We start from the raw sequence: 15,700 nt of genomic DNA, 5'->3' as shown, positions 1-15,700 counted from the left end.
CTGTCGGCCGTGACCATGCCAGCCAACAAAGCAGCAATCAATGTTTGAATGAATGAAGAACTTCTCCTGCCTGTCTCTCCTCTCTCCAGCTCGCACTCTCTCTCTCACACCTCCGCTCCCTTCCTGATGCCTTCACTACCTGTCAAAACTGTAGGAATTAAGACCATCTACACCAATGGTGTCCAAACTTTTTTCAAGGAGGGCCACATTTGATGTTGTCAGAATACCTCGGGGCCAGTGGCTCCTACTGAGACCTAGGAATCATAAAAGTTATATTTGAAATCTCTATTTAATAACAATTATTTTAAAAAAAATTCTCAATAAATCAGAAGTCCTCAGTTCTCCACAAGACACGTAAACATAAGCAAACTTTATCTTCTTCTGGAGGAAAATGTTTTTGATTAGGGTCGGGCAATGTGGGAAAAATATTGTCTCGTTATTTTTCTATGGCAGGATCACGACCTGGGTTTCATCACACCTCTATTTTATGATGTTTTTAAGACTTTTCTGACCAGCTGACAACATTTTAACTGAATAATCATTGTCCTGCGTTCTGAACTATTTTTATGCACCAAATTTTGCCTTTTCTGCACAATTTTATAATTTTGATCTTGTCTTGCGTCCTCTTTTGCGTCTTCCGAACTTTTAAACATTAATTTGAAAAACCTGTCAACTTTAATAGTTCTTGTTTTTCCTCCTAATTATATTCTTGCAGAATATCCAGAGCTTTGGCTTTACACAAGTAATCCATATGAAGCTTTTTGAGACGTTTCTGGATTTACTTTAGTTTTGTTTGTGCTCTTGAAAGAAACTGTAAATGTACAGATGATTCAGAATGTGATTCATATCTGTGCTAGAAATAACACATTTTAAGATGGAAGCTTGGGGCCATAAATAAATGGACCTCGGGCCGCGATTGGCCCCTGGGCCGTACTTTGGACATGCCTGATCTACACAGAACACATTCAACAAACAGTAGAGCTGTTACAGTATTATAACTTTTCTCCTGATATCGTGTCACCGGTACAACTGGAAATGCTAGCATGACAGTTGTGAGTACTAACAGCAGCCATGTTTGTTTGTGTTTTTAACTTTCACTATGATAATGTTTTGGTGAGGACCAGTTTTGAATCAGTCACGATCATATGGTCGCGAATCAGTGGCACTTGTGCATGTGAGCGAGGGCGTCGTTTTGGAGGAGCTCCGAGGGAAGGGGGGAGGGGTTAGACGGAGTCCTGAGTAAATGCTACATTCAAATTCATGCTAGTTTTCCGTGACTACCAACCCTAGCCTTAATCCCATTTGTATTATGTTTTTTCATCGTAACACCTTTTCAATATGAAACACTCAATGAAAAAGAAATCTAAAAAATAATAACAGAAATGTGCTTATTTCAAAGAGTGGTATCTCCTTCATGTCTATGGTTATCTCATTGTCTAGCCGGTATGATCACTGCTGTAATTAAGACATTACAAAGATTTAGTCTACACTGTTACATCTCTAACCCTAAATGATAATAACACTAATATTATACAAAGAACGGGCCATATTTTCATATTTGTTCAATGACTGTTTGTAGCGTAGGCAAACATGAATGTGCAGATGAAAACTACTAGGCTGTGCTGCATTTCTATTTTGTCCTTTACTTGCCTCAAAGGGGATCGAGGTGGATACTTTGCGGCACATTTCAATCTGATATTAAAAATATGCTTTTTTTGAAAAGATTAAAAGGCTCTTTATTTACATTCTTATTCCTTAATTTAAAATTGTGCAATATTAAAGCAACACATTTTTTTGCAAATTATAAAATGTTGAAAGAAGGATGCTCATACTTCTAAGCTTAAAGCGAGGGATCCATGTCAACACATGATGATGAAACCCTGATGAGTGTCTTTGACGGGTTTTTATTTGAACTGTCTAAAACCTGAAGTCTCAACATTGTTTGGCGTACCTGCATATAACATATAAACAGTCATCAATTTTCTTGGCACAGGAAACAGGAACATACAGAAGCAAGACAGAGGGGTTCATGAGGGAAGGAACAAACCATATTCAAAGTGACTGTAGGACTCTTTGAGCATGAGTCGGTGCTTCCCCAACAAAGTGAAGAAGCACAACAACTTGAGCTCAAACGTCACAGAGAACTTTCTGTTCATTAGTTCCAGGAATGGTTGGGAAGTAGATTGCATTCAGAGTGGAGTCCTTACGATGACAACAGAAAGAAAAGAGGGGCGAAGAGGAGGAGGACGAGGAGGAGGAGGTACTTACATCCTATACGTGCGATACATTATCCTGCTCCAGAAACGGGAGGCAGGCAGAGCAGAAAAAGAGGAAAACCACACAGGAAGAGAGATGAAGGGTTAAGAGACAGGCAGGCAGCTAAAGACGCAAACAAACTAAGGTTGGTTTCACAGACACAAAGGAGAGGGTTGGATGTACCAATGTTCCTTTAAATGAGCATCTGTGAGAGCAACGTAACATGCAGTGACTCAGAAAACAGGATGAGAAGAGTAGGACAGATTAGCTTCAAGCAGAGGACAAACATTCAAAGATTTATGGCATGAACTAAACTACAGTCAGGAGTTCTGTTGTGGATCTGACAGATTAAAGAGGTGGATGGTTGAAAGAACATACAACATGCATGAAAAGTTGGGTTTCGAGAAGTTTTGCATCCATTTACAAGACTTATATGCAGTTATCTTTTTCAGCAGAGAGGATAAGATTGTCTTTAGAGGTGTGTTATGGGAAGGAGGAAAGGGGAAGCTGTGAAGACTTGTTTTGTGTCAATTAGAGCTTTATTTGTGATCCCAATAAAGATCACATTTTTCCACCATCAATGCTTGTCTGATGATAAATATATCGTCATGGCTCCTTTATTTCCTGACAGCATCCCAGTCTGCCAAGAAAATCACATATTTCCTATAATCGATGCTACAGAAAAGGCACTATGGTTTGTGCTCAGTAAGTTTCCTGGTATTTCATTCACCTCAGGTTCAAATCCCCACCGCCCCCCTGAGACAGAGGTGACCTACTTGAGTTTGTTGGGGTCTTCCTGTGCGGGCTTTCGTAGGAAGGTGGCGTTGGGGTTAGTTGGATGCTCCCTCTGAGACTTTTCTGCAGCGCTCGGCTTTGCAGGAGCTGCAGGAGTCTTCTTCGCCGATCGCTTGATTCTCTCCTCCAGCATGCTCATTTCCTTTTCCGACAACTGGGAAAGCACAGTGGAAAGGGTTGTGTAAGTTTGTACTCGTGCAAATTTTAGGGCTTAAACATCTTCTGTAAAATCTGACTGAGGTATCAACTCTATCTTACATGTCCAACTAGTTTGTAGACTTGTTCCCCACAGACGTTGTAGACCGCCACCACGGTGTTCAGAGCAGCGTTACGGACTGATGTGTCCCTGTCGCCAATGTGAACTGCGATGTCCTTCAGACACTTTGCAGGAGTGGGTTGGCATACATTCATCCCATAGCCCTCTATCAAACAACCCAACTCCTCCAGACATTCTGAAGACACAAAGGAAACAAGTTGTTAGAAAGAGGCGATGGAACAGACAGGGAGGCTGTATGGACATCTAATCAAAGTATTTTTAAGACCTGAATATGAACAATTAAAATATTATTGCACAGCAGAACAACGGCAATTAGCTGGTGTTGCATATGTTATCATACATCCCGATTTAAAAGCACTTCGGCATATCTTGCAAGGTGCCTCAAATTTGAAGATGCAGCTGACACTAGGTACCAACATCAAGCCAGCATGCAACGGTGATGCCACTTTCAGCAAGGAAGGACCACAGCCTGTTCCTGAGTGCTGCTGGCCTAACTGCTGGAGAGCTAGTGTGAGGTAAAGAGGCGGGCTTTGAGCCTCCTAGCCTCCGATAGAGACATTAGCTATTCAGATCGAAGCCGTTTTTTGAACTAAGCTGTAAACATGTTTATTTATGCTGCAAAGATCGTCTTTTTTGAATTGGTGTGTATGTGGTTTCCGGTGTTTCTGCAGCCAGCCACAAGTGGATGCTCAATGAACTGCAGTTTATAACACTTCTGCATGGGCTTTATATTTAGAGACTGGAGGTTGCTGCTTGGGAAGGACACTGTGAGAGCATCGCTCTCCGGATTTCTCTTCATGTTTACAATCCATCTACTTTGCAATTTCCTCATTTGGTGCTGCTATTAATTTTTGGCGAGATTCTCTTAATATTAAGAGTTTCCAGTCTTGGCTCATGCAAAGAGTGAAGATTTATTAAGAAAGCATGTCACAAGTTCCCCCATGTAAGGCTGTTATAAGCTAGCAGATGAAATAGAAAAGGGAGATACTAGTCTGTCATACTAAGTTAGATGTAAAGATATTGGTGCTATTTACGCAGACCATGAGAAGAACCTTCTTGTGCATGAGGCCTTAGCCTGTTGCTCGTTTCTAAAAAGAGACATACCAGCTCTCTGTTTGGAGTTCTTGGACTTGGTACCGTCCATCAGGAAAGGGAACACCTTGGATGCAGGGTGAACCTTACACAGCATCGCCAGAATTGCCCTCACGTCTTTACGCACCACATCCTTCGACTCTCCCACCTGAAGAAACGAGGTAAAGAAACTGAGCAACAAAGTTTTTGAGAGGCTTTCCATTTCTTATCTTCAGTGTGCTCACCTTCAGTATGAGGTATGGGACGAAAGAGTTGGCCTCATACTCGGTCAGGTGATAATTTTCTCTGTTCAGCATGGCAAACAGTAGCTTCAAATACTCCAGCACCTTCATCAGGACGGTGGTGTTTGTATCAAAGAAGCGCAGGGTGAACCATTTCAGAATCAGGTCCAGACAGCCTATGGTGGCATCACTCTCAGTCTCCAGCCTCTGATGAATTCAGAACACAGACATACAGGTTCAATGACTAAAACCAGCCAACTCCTAATACACAGCTCCCATCTTCATGGAGACAGACAGTGTTACCTCGATCATGACACCGATGGCCTTGACATGTCTCTGGAAGTCAAAGTGGAAGAGCTCGTCCTGCAGCCACTTAGCAAAGCAGGTGGCCATCTGAGTTTTCAGCTGCTCCACGTATTCGTCTCGGGGGGTGTTGAAGTTCCACTTCAAGATCTACAACAGAAAAATGTTGAGAAATAAGACAAAACTTAAGCAAACTTATGACCATCTAGGGCTGTCGTAATCACTAAAACGTCATCAAACTTTGTCTTATGGTAACATTGTGATTGAAAAGACACCTTGCAGCAGCATAAATTAAACTGGGAATAGAGCTGGGCCATTAATCAATCATCAATATATTCTTATCCATGGTTTATGACGGTGTGTAAAAACGTATATTAACATTAAGTAATTAAGGTGCAGAGCGTTCACCTCCCTATAGTTTCTGTAACTCATTGGAACATGAGCCAGGAAAAAAAAATGTCAACACTTCAGCATCAGCTTCAGACAATAAAAGTAAGCCCCTTAAAAATATATATTTTTCTAAGTCTGTGGCAACTAAATGCAACAGGAGAACTTCATTCCTGTGAGGAACTTAAGGCTTGCGTCATTTTGGCAACCCACTGTGGAAATGGCTGCACATCTCATCTATTTACTGATCTTGTCCTGTACATGAGTAGGTTCTGTTTTTGTTAAGAAAAGTCTGTGCTGTCTTTTTAACGGCAAATCGTATCACTCATTGAGAATGTTTGCTGTGGAAAATGTTAACCATGAGACTGTTTTGGCGGACAATTGCCTCATCCTACACATACCCTGCTGCAGCAGTTTGGATTAGGCATTAAAATTACTGAACAGAAATAGTCAATTTTCTCGCTAATGATCTTGTTTGCTTTTGAAGGTTATATTGGGTAATCAGTAATAATTTTAGTCTGTTTCATAATCAACTAAAAACTCCTCACAGGAGCTTAAATCTGTATCTCATAAAGAAACACACAGCCAAGTGGGTGAAGTGGGAGGTGCAGTGAATGACAAAAGTAACCCTAAACACACACCTACTGACCAACAGCCCAGCTCAGTTTTCCCCACAAGAGGTGACGAGTTAATTGATTAAAATGGTCATTTAGATGTGATGAGAAGAAAGTCACTTTTGGACTCTACCATTGAGCTTTCGCTCAGTGTAAACGTTTCTTATCCTTAATCTCTCATATATTTTAAACTGTATGTGTCATTCCATCTTTCAGGTACCTTCAACTGCTTCTCCTCTTTGATCCTCTGCTCCTTAGCGCTGGGGATGAGGACGAAGATTGGCCCAGACCTGTCTTCTTCATCCTTCGCGTTTTTGGCTGCAGGTTTCTTGCCAGCTGCTCCCTGAGGAGTAGGAGAATGTATCAGTGTGAGAGAGAGGGACAAAATGGCTGTGTATTAACGTAATTTGATGTCTCTGTGTGTGTGCGTGAAAGTCAAGGGTATAAACAAGAGATAAGAGTGTTACGGTGAAAAGATGTCACTGCAGGTTATCACACCAACACAGAGCAGAAACATGGATGTGATGTGATATTATTGGAAACCATGAAACCACCCCACACTCACACATCCAACTAGAAACCCCAAAGTGACACATGTCATCTCATGCATTTAAAGCCTGTCAAGGTCACATGTTAAAAGCATGAAACAAAAGTCTTTTGTTATCATTTCACCACACCAACACTGTGCACTTGGCATTACAGTTGTGTATTCAGTATTAGTGACTAGACAGAAACAGGATTAGACTGAGGCGAGATCAGACCACGCAGAGGCAGAGAAACGAGAGCAAAAGTGTCCACAGAGAAACTCTGCCTTCATCTGCTGCTCACTGCCAGGAGATGAAGAGTTAAAGATATTCTGGCCTGAGTTTCGACACATGGCGCTCTGCCTCACATCTACCTGTTGACTGCCAGCTGCTGCCTTCCCTTTGCCAGGAGGCTTTTTACTAGAATTACTGTCCTTGTCCTTGGAGGGAGGGGGAGGGGCTGACTCCTCGGTAGAGGAGGGAGGCTGGGTGAGTAAAAAGACCATGTTATGTTTAAACTGCATGGTCAGGGAATGATTGACAAAACCAAATTTAGTACATAAAGGAAAGAAAAGATGTACACAACAACCAGAATGACTGAATATATAGACAGCTAAAGGGGAGATGAGATCATTTTAAACCCAGGGTCTCTTCTTCCTTTTCATATTTCGAGGTTTAATGTACATTAAGTTTTGGTACAGCTTCACTAGATTTCCTCAATTTTCATCTGCAAATTGAACTTCAGCATAATGTTTCATTGCAAAGTTAGTACACTTAAAGTACTAAAAGTGTGTCTCCTGCAGCCTAGGCTCATTTTTGTAAAGCTGTAAAACAGTCTGAATACAAATCTGAGCCTGTTGGTGACAAATACAGACACTTTGAGAAAATGGCACATTTGCCCTGAAAGATTAGGCTGCAGCTGTTACAGCTGTGTCTCAGCTGCCAGCCCAAGCAATTCCAAAACTCTTTGTACATTTAGTAATTTAGACCTCTTGATATGTAAAGTAAGAAAAAAGTAGAATAATCCAACTTCTACTTGAAGTTGCTTTCAGAGCAATGAATCATCAAAACACCCTGAAAACCCAAAACAGGAAGTGATCCAGTCAGATGTACCTTCTTAGCAGGCGCTCCTCCTCTGACCTTCTTCACCTCAGGTTTATTGTCATACTCATCAGCAGCTGGCTGAGACCTGGTAGCTGCAGTAGAGATATAGATCAACATTATCTTGAGTGCATAAATATGAACTTTATGTCCAGCAAAGACCTATTGATGTCCCAGTACTATATTTTAACCACTCTCCCTGTAGTGCAAGCTAAGTAACACTGTCAGTATTGATGTGACAGTTTAAAAGTGGTGCATGCAGCTGAACTATCAGACTACTACCACATACAGTGGCACATAGCATGGCATACTATCAGCCACTTCAACAAATTTCCTTAAACTATTAGAGCCCTTTATATCATGTATTAAACTGTCAAAGTAGGAAAAGACTGAGAATCTGAGACTGATTGCTGTGACCTCATACAAACCTGAAGAAGCTCTGGGCTCTGCTGAACTTTTTCCTCCTCCAGCTCTGGCAGGAGCTGCAGGTTTAGCTGGCATCACTGCTCGGGCCTTCTCCAACATGCCGACCACCTGATCCTTTGAGGCCGGCTGCACAGAGGACAGGACATAAGATGTTAAATACTTCAGACAAAAGATACATTTACCTGGTTATTTTTTATTAACAGCACAATGTATTGGTTTAATACTTTGAGTTTCCCAGTAGCTTTGGTCATCTTGTCGTAGCCCAGGTGCATCATGAAGGTGGGAAGAGCGTCCTGAGCTTTCTTCCTCACGTCTCCGTTTCTGTCCTCCAGGCAGTTGTAGAGATGAGGGACACACAGCATCAGATCTGCTGGCACAGTCCTCATGTTGGGAAGCTTCTCTGCTAACCAGCTGAGCACCTGAGTGAGGACAGATGGTTACTCCCTGATCTGTAGCGTGTGCTCTGGGGTTACACTGCCCCCCTGAAAAAAGACAGTCAAGACATCATGTATGTGTGGGTACCTCCTGTCGAAGGAAGGGGTTCTCTCTCTTCAGCTCCTCTGAAAAGTCTTCTCCTTCCAGCCAGTCCTTCATTCCAGTCTGCTCCACCCAGGCCTGCAGAGTTGTCATGGCAGCCGCTCGTACATTAGCCTGCAGAAGAGTAACATGAACGTTCATCAGCAACACAAGACTTGTCCACCCTCTCGTACCTCATGTGATGAATTTAGCCTCTCTTCATATGCAGTCTAAACATTTTCAAGTTAAACAGGATTTTGATTATCAGAAACAAGCTAGAACAGCACTCTTGATGTTCAGGTATGAGCCCAGTACCTTGCTGTCTCCCAGTACAGTGATGACAGGGATTCCCAGGGATTTAACATGCTGCTTCAGTCCAGGTCCCATGGCTGTGGCCAGCTGCTGCAGGATAGTCAGGGTCTGCTGGACCTGAACGCCACAAACAAAAGTGTTACACATTTTACAGCAAGTAGAGACATGCACACAGTACTACGTCTTAAACTAATATCTCAGTGAAGAAGTTTGGTCCATTTTATTGTTCAAGGTCTTAAATCTAAGCATGGTGTGTGACAAAACAAGTCTGCAGACAGACTTGCTGATTTCATTTGTGCAGTAAAAATCACTTTAAAACAACTTCATGGTGTGGCTGTGTGAAGCAAAATTCTAACTTATCTCAATTAAATCAAACTACTGACAAAAGGTCTGATCAGATGAACAGATAACACGTTCACAGCCTTTAGATCCATTCCTAGCATGTGGTTAAGATCTCCAGGCAGAGGCTTTTTTCACTCACCAGGATCTTGTTGGAGTCAGTCAGACGAGCTTTCAGGGCCAGAGGCAGCTCTCCGATGCTGGCTGTGATGAACTTGGCTTCAGAGATAATAGCTGCGGTCTCATCAAGACCCTCCTTCCTGATCTTCCAGTTCTTATCCTCAATTTTAGACACCAGATCGGATGTTATCTTGTCACTAAGAGTGGTGAAAGAGACGTGAGGAGGAAGGAGAGAAAACAGATTAGTGGTTTCACAAAGTCGATTCAGTGACAAATTTCTTCTGAGATAATAAAACGGAAACAAAAAATATAATGTAAGCACAGGTTCACTCAGAGCCTGCATCCTACGCAGCCAGCAGTTTGTTACCTGATATCGGTTCTGGGCAGCAAGTCCTGGATGTCTTGTCCTCCACCTCCACCTCCACCTCCTCCTCCATCTTCTTCCTGCTCCTCTCCATCATCACCAGCATCGTCTGCCGCTCCCTTCCTAATGCATCTGGTTGGTGCAGGTGGAGACTGACCTTGCATCTGTGAGGAAGATACAAACCGGGGTTGTTTTTCTCACATCATATTATGTTAATAACATGTCAGGAAGGTGTAGTATGAGTCTTTTCCTTTTAATGTATTGCTGTTTTCATTGACAATACTACAAAACATCAAGCACATGGACTGAAGAGGACATTTCTTCCATTCTCTGATGCAGCCTCTACCTTCTCAAACTCAGCATCGATCTGTGATAGGAGGGCGGGCTTCTCGTCTTCAAAGAACATGCGCAGAGGAGCTCCCATGTACAGGTACATGACCCCCAGCAGGGTTATGGCTGACGTCCTAACAGCTGGGTTGGTCGCTCCCAGAGCTGTCTTCACATTGTTGATGAAAGCTTTCACATTGATGCTGGAGACAAGAAGGAGTCAAAGGTCAACACATGCTCCAAGGATGTGATGACATATCTGCCAAAAGACTTTTAAAAAACGGATCATTTACCCAGCAAAGCCAAACTCCTTCATGGCATTAGCGAGCCAGTTCAGAGTCTCTGCCTGGTTTTTCGGGTTCTTCTGGGAAAACGCCATCGACACAACCTGACAAACAAACGCAAATCATGTAGATACAATAACATTACAATCAATATCAATAAGACTGTTGATCTCTCTTAGCTGTATGGTCTTTTTTCAAGGATAAACATTATTTAGGCAAAAAGATCAACAATTCTTCCAAAGAAAAGGTTTCAAACCTGTTCTGCCAACCAAGGCAGGGAGCACGCCTCTCCGATAGCAGTCAGCCCCTCTTTGGCATTGCCGCCACATTTGACGTCTCCAACCTTATCCACCAAACCGTCCAACACCACAAAAGCTGACGTCTTTGAAAAACGTCCTCTCTGAGCTATAAGAGCCACGATGTGCAGCTTCATCTGCATCACCTGCACACAGCATGAAGAGACTTGAGCTTTGTAATAAGTTCATCATATCCTTTCATGATTCTTGCTAACTTCAACAGGACTACTTCAACAGAGAACAATGAGCATGAGGCCAGTAGTTCAATCAAAGGAGCTGAAAACATGCAAACACATATCGCATTAAATACTGGAGGATGATCAGCCCTGGTGGCATCGCATTTACCTGGAAGTTTGTCTCTTTCCAGCCTGGTTTCTTGGCCAACATCCGGACTAGGGCCTGGCAGGGCATCACAGCCTTGTCCATGGTCTCAACAGCCTAGAACACACAAAATCACAGAGGTCAACTTCAACAAAAGTCTAAATCTTAAGACATACAGGTGACTTTCTTATGACAACGAAAAGCAACACTTCCTCACATAAGCTTGAACTAATAAATGACTGATGTCTCCTTTAAAAAGAAATGCTACCTATGGATTTGTCATTAATCAAAGTACTGTCAACTTATTGACTTCTTGACTGATGGAAAATGTATCAAAAATCATTTCAGCTCTATTATAAACACAATGCACAACCATTTGTATAGTATGAACACAACCAGACAACCTTTCAATCTTAAATAAAACAAAAAAATGTTACAATATCGGTCAGGAATTAAGTAAATCGTCAAAAAAGACAAAGGACTTTACCTTCTGAAAGTCCTCCATACTGGCCAGTCGCTCCTTCCAGTTAGAAGAGTCCAGTTGTTGTAGACAAGAAGCAGGAAGTACACCTCCTGCTACATCTTCACACACTTCAACCTGCCAAACACACACACATAAACAAAAATGCAAGTATTAAGAGTCAGAATTTCAAAAAACAAAAGCTGTAAGGATGACAACTCTCTTCATCATGGACCAATATCAGGTCAGGGAAGCCTTACGATCAAGGTCTTCAAGGTCATCAGTCTGAGAAATGTTCATCTTTCTTTCCACAGACTGTGCTGTGATGCACTGCGAGTTAAATGTAAGACTTACAGAGAGTTCGGTCTCCACCATTTCTTTGTTGTCTGAGGTCTTCTTGGCTTTTCCACCAGCTGCTGAGGCTGGTTTGCCTTTCTTAGCAGGACCTGCTGATGACTGCAAAGGAATGACACAAAACACTTTTGAGTAGGACAGATATTATAGAACATTGTTAACATTACATCTAATTTGTACTGGATCCAAATTTTAGAGCTGTTGTTTATAAATCACTGTAATTTATGAGAAATGGAATGCCTATAAAGACATACTTTGCTGGCAGCAGAAGTTGTGCTCCTGCTGGGTGGGCCAGAGGATTTAGATGGTGCTTCAGCTGGGGCTGCAGCTTTAGCTGCTGGCTTCTTGCCCCCCCCTCCAACACCACCTGCGGCCTTCTTTCCTCCAGGAAGCTCCACTTTATCAGCACACTCTTTTATCTTTAAAAAAAAAATAAAACATATTAGGACCACACTTAGCGGTTTCTCTTCATAGAACAGAAACAGATGAGGGTTTTCTTTCCCGTCACTCTCCTGCTGCAGGCCCTTACCTTGTCCAGTTTGAGTTTATCCAGGTCAGACAGGAAAGGGTTAACAGCTTTCTCTCCCACCACTTTCATGGCCGTGCCCAAAGCTTCAAAAGCAGCGTCACGCACCTCAAGAGCAGAGTCGTTCACTTGCTGAAACGTTCCAAATTAAAGGGACACTGTAAACACCACGGCTGACAATGGGAGCTACATGTTTTCATAGTTACAGACACGATGAATGTCTGTATTTCGGCTGTATGTGTTACCTTGATGAGAGCAGCACAGAGGGGTTTGAGGACACCCTTGGGCAGCGTGGCCTGTGAGCAGTGTCTGAAGGAGCGGGCCAGAAACAGGGAGGCATGCTGCTTTATGGAGGGATTCTTGTTGTCCATTACAGACAGAATGTCCTCTGACAGATTCTGCAGAGTGGTCTGGAACAAAGAAAAGACATCATATCTCTGATATTATATCAGCTGCAGAATATAAAAACCCATCAATCCAAAAGACATTAGAAGCTGGCTGGAAAGTCATAAAGTCCTCTATAAATAACTCCAGTCAATAAGTTAGGGATGAATACATTAGGGGAATGCAGCGCTGTAGAGTCATACTGAGCAGACTGAGAAGGCTTGTTTAAAAAATGGCTGCCTGAAGTGAAATCTAAGGGGGCATTTGGTAAGATATAAGAAGTACCAATCTCTAGACGGTCACGGCAGTAACATTGCATGCTAACCATTTAACTGGAATCCATTGCCAGCTGCAGGTTCTATTCTGGGCTTCGTCTCTGCCGCACAGTGTGTAGCTTACTGGACACATCTCTCTAATGCCAGTAAATTGACTTTAGCTTGGTTGGGGTTCTTGCTGGTGTAGAGTGGAGGTAGGAGCAACACGCCGAGTGGTGTTAACCTCTGGCATGCGGGCTGTGGTTTTGTGGCAGTCCAGCTTGATTGTATGTTAGCTATACGGACAACAGTAGCTATCAGAAGAGGAACCTCCAACTTTGAGTATTTTGTAAGTTAGCATCATTTTAATGTTGCCAATATTAGCGCATGTGTTGTTTTAATGGCATTATAATGAATCAAATATCTCTAGTTAAGTTACTACAAGGAATAACAGGTCTGTTTACTAAGGTTTGTTTTATAAATTCATCTAAGCAGACTCACAAGTTTTCCATCAGGAGATTCAAGAACAGCTGCTCACTCCTACTATTTTTCGAAAGTAAAAGGACTTACAGTGAGGAAGATGGCATCCATAGCCTCCTGCAGGGCTTGAACCACCTGAGGCTTCTTCTCCTTGAACTTCTCCAGAATAGTTGGCACCACCTACAAACACAGAGATCAAATCAGTGCCTTCGAAAGATGATACTGTACTGCCATGGAACTGTTGTATCATCTCAGAAAATACTTTTTGTTCTTCTTTATTTAATAATTCAAAAAACTAAATGTTTATACCAATTCTTCTTGAAATTGTTCCAATTCACTCTTTTAAAGCTGACAACTCAAACATTTCCTGTATGGAAATATTGTTTGTGTGATCTGCTCTAAAAAAGGGATGCAAAACCTAAAACACACTAACTGGCTGTCGTAATAATATAAAACAAATCCCCTTACTTGTCCTGCATATGTTCCAAACTTCTTCCTGAGACCAGCGGCTAGACCAGCCAGACATTTAGCTGATAGTGTCACCAGCATCACGTTAGCATCTTTGCCCACAACCTTGAAAATAAGAAAAAAAAGAATGTAAACAGTCCAAGAGTCACCGTATATTCTTACAAAAAAACTCAAGTTATCATGCGTAATTGCATTTCATTTTTTTGTCTTTCATGCCTTCAATCTACACCTCACATGCACTGATGCAGAGTACAGTACTTGAGTGTTTACCTTCTTTAGCGCTCTGACTAGGTCTCCATAGTCTCCGTTCTCCAGTTTGGGGTTCTTAATCAGAGTCTCAATGGCCTCCAGAGCTTCTTTCCTCTCCTGCCACTTTTTCGCTTCCTGCAGAGGAAAGTTCACATATTAACCCATCATACAAAAAACCCAATAACGTTACTGGTTATTCTGAAATATTGAATTCCTGTCACAGCAGAGTGGTGATGAACCTGCATGCTTATCTGCATAATTTCAAGCACTGACCTTTTATTTTGAATGTGTGGGTGTCCATGTTAGTTATAGAAGAGTAAGTATTAGATATACTTAACAGAGTTTGATTACTATGAATTGTTTATGGGTGAATCGAAACATTCCTACAAATAATAATCTATTTAATACCTGAAAGCTGCAGTGATGAGCTTTCCTTTCAGCTGATATTTGCAGCCCCACCCAGCAGGTGTCTGAATGGTGTTATCTAATCAAACATTTCCTCCTGTTTCCTTTAACTAAATGTTTCTTTAGCCATCATACCTCTCAATGTAAAACATTGCCAAGGAAAATATCAACTAAGGCTCTTTTGGTCCCGAAGTTGTAATTCACTTCACCCGAATCAGACCATAGACACTGGTGACAGGTATTAGATCGACATACTTGTATAAAGAGTTAGTGAATCTCCTTGGATGCTTTGGATTACTTTTGTAGGTCACGTAGAAGCATCAAAATTAAAGCAGTCTCTGTAAACTTCTGAAGTGCATGTCTGTAAGCTTAGTTTTAATCTCTGTATGCAAAATCCATTCAAAACTCTGGACTCAGTTTAGCTTTGCAACCCACTTCTGGTTTGCCACAGAAGCAACTGTCACATGGCAGCTTAAAGTTAAAATTTCATTTGGATTAAAGATTTCAAACCTTGAGTTTCCTCTAACCAACATAGTCTAGTTTGCCTGAATAAAATATTGAGAACAGATCTTTTTTTCCAAATACTGTAAAATCCAGAATAAAAGTCACACCGGTAAGTTAGATACTGTTTTTGGGGAGTGTCCCTGAGGGGAAAGGTTTTCCTGCGTGAAGACTCTTATTGCCTTCAACAAATTCCACACTGTGCAGTTTTTGTGCAACTGTGAAGCTCTTTCTAGTACCATCTGTTGTTGCTATCCTGCAAGCTTCCTTTGCATGGTGCAAAAATAGCAGCAAAAGAGATAGCAAACAGAGCTGTAATCAAACATACAAAATGTACTTTGCTGATAAAAATCCCTCTACGAGTATCATCTTTATAAGCGGTATGTAGAGGTATGTAATTAAACTCACTATTTTCTCGTAGAAGTCTTTGGGCATCTTGGACAGAATCTCCACAGACTCCAGCAGCTCGTAAGGATCCACTGCTGCCACTGTGTCCACCTCATCCTCTTCTGAAAGAGACAGAAAACCCTGACTCAATACCTTGTCAAAAAGCCAGGACTTTCTATGAATGAGCATGTTAGAAATTTACTGTCAATCTAACCCACCTTCAGACTGGTCACCCTGGGCTTGCTGCTGTTCAAACTTTGCCTTCAGGTCCTGCTGTGAGCGCAGGAACCTTGATTGCTTGGGTGGTGATGTAGGCAGCTTCACCCACTCCTCCTCTAGCTCCTTCAGCTGCACAGA

At 42.0% G+C, this 15,700-nt stretch overlaps 1 protein-coding gene across 2 annotated transcripts in view; it reads right to left on the bottom strand.

Annotated features, from left to right (window-relative positions):
* ckap5 (cytoskeleton associated protein 5) overlaps window positions 1–15,700 on the bottom strand; it is a 33,149-nt gene that overhangs the window by 8,564 nt on the left and 8,885 nt on the right. The window contains exons 6-33 of one of the 2 annotated variants that reach the window (XM_034685523.1): window positions 15,562–15,691; window positions 15,365–15,465; window positions 14,072–14,185; window positions 13,802–13,906; window positions 13,424–13,513; window positions 12,461–12,625; window positions 12,219–12,347; window positions 11,944–12,108; window positions 11,690–11,791; window positions 11,363–11,473; window positions 10,900–10,992; window positions 10,515–10,700; window positions 10,268–10,362; window positions 9,994–10,177; window positions 9,651–9,811; window positions 9,306–9,480; window positions 8,828–8,941; window positions 8,519–8,647; window positions 8,221–8,415; window positions 7,999–8,122; window positions 7,583–7,665; window positions 6,844–6,954; window positions 6,166–6,288; window positions 4,945–5,094; window positions 4,645–4,848; window positions 4,433–4,568; window positions 3,310–3,503; window positions 3,033–3,205 (exon numbers count right to left, since the gene is read on the bottom strand). In XM_034685523.1, the coding sequence (XP_034541414.1) occupies window positions 3,033–3,205; window positions 3,310–3,503; window positions 4,433–4,568; window positions 4,645–4,848; window positions 4,945–5,094; window positions 6,166–6,288; window positions 6,844–6,954; window positions 7,583–7,665; window positions 7,999–8,122; window positions 8,221–8,415; window positions 8,519–8,647; window positions 8,828–8,941; window positions 9,306–9,480; window positions 9,651–9,811; window positions 9,994–10,177; window positions 10,268–10,362; window positions 10,515–10,700; window positions 10,900–10,992; window positions 11,363–11,473; window positions 11,690–11,791; window positions 11,944–12,108; window positions 12,219–12,347; window positions 12,461–12,625; window positions 13,424–13,513; window positions 13,802–13,906; window positions 14,072–14,185; window positions 15,365–15,465; window positions 15,562–15,691 (3,842 nt within the window). The remainder of the gene's footprint in view (window positions 1–3,032; window positions 3,206–3,309; window positions 3,504–4,432; window positions 4,569–4,644; window positions 4,849–4,944; window positions 5,095–6,165; window positions 6,289–6,843; window positions 6,955–7,582; window positions 7,666–7,998; window positions 8,123–8,220; window positions 8,416–8,518; window positions 8,648–8,827; window positions 8,942–9,305; window positions 9,481–9,650; window positions 9,812–9,993; window positions 10,178–10,267; window positions 10,363–10,514; window positions 10,701–10,899; window positions 10,993–11,362; window positions 11,474–11,689; window positions 11,792–11,943; window positions 12,109–12,218; window positions 12,348–12,460; window positions 12,626–13,423; window positions 13,514–13,801; window positions 13,907–14,071; window positions 14,186–15,364; window positions 15,466–15,561; window positions 15,692–15,700) is intronic. The other variant, XM_034685524.1, reaches the window with a different exon arrangement.

Source organism: Notolabrus celidotus, chromosome 6 (assembly GCF_009762535.1).
Source record: "Notolabrus celidotus isolate fNotCel1 chromosome 6, fNotCel1.pri, whole genome shotgun sequence".
NCBI lineage: Eukaryota > Metazoa > Chordata > Actinopteri > Labriformes > Labridae > Notolabrus > Notolabrus celidotus.
This window is presented reverse-complemented; position numbering and strand designations above follow the sequence as displayed.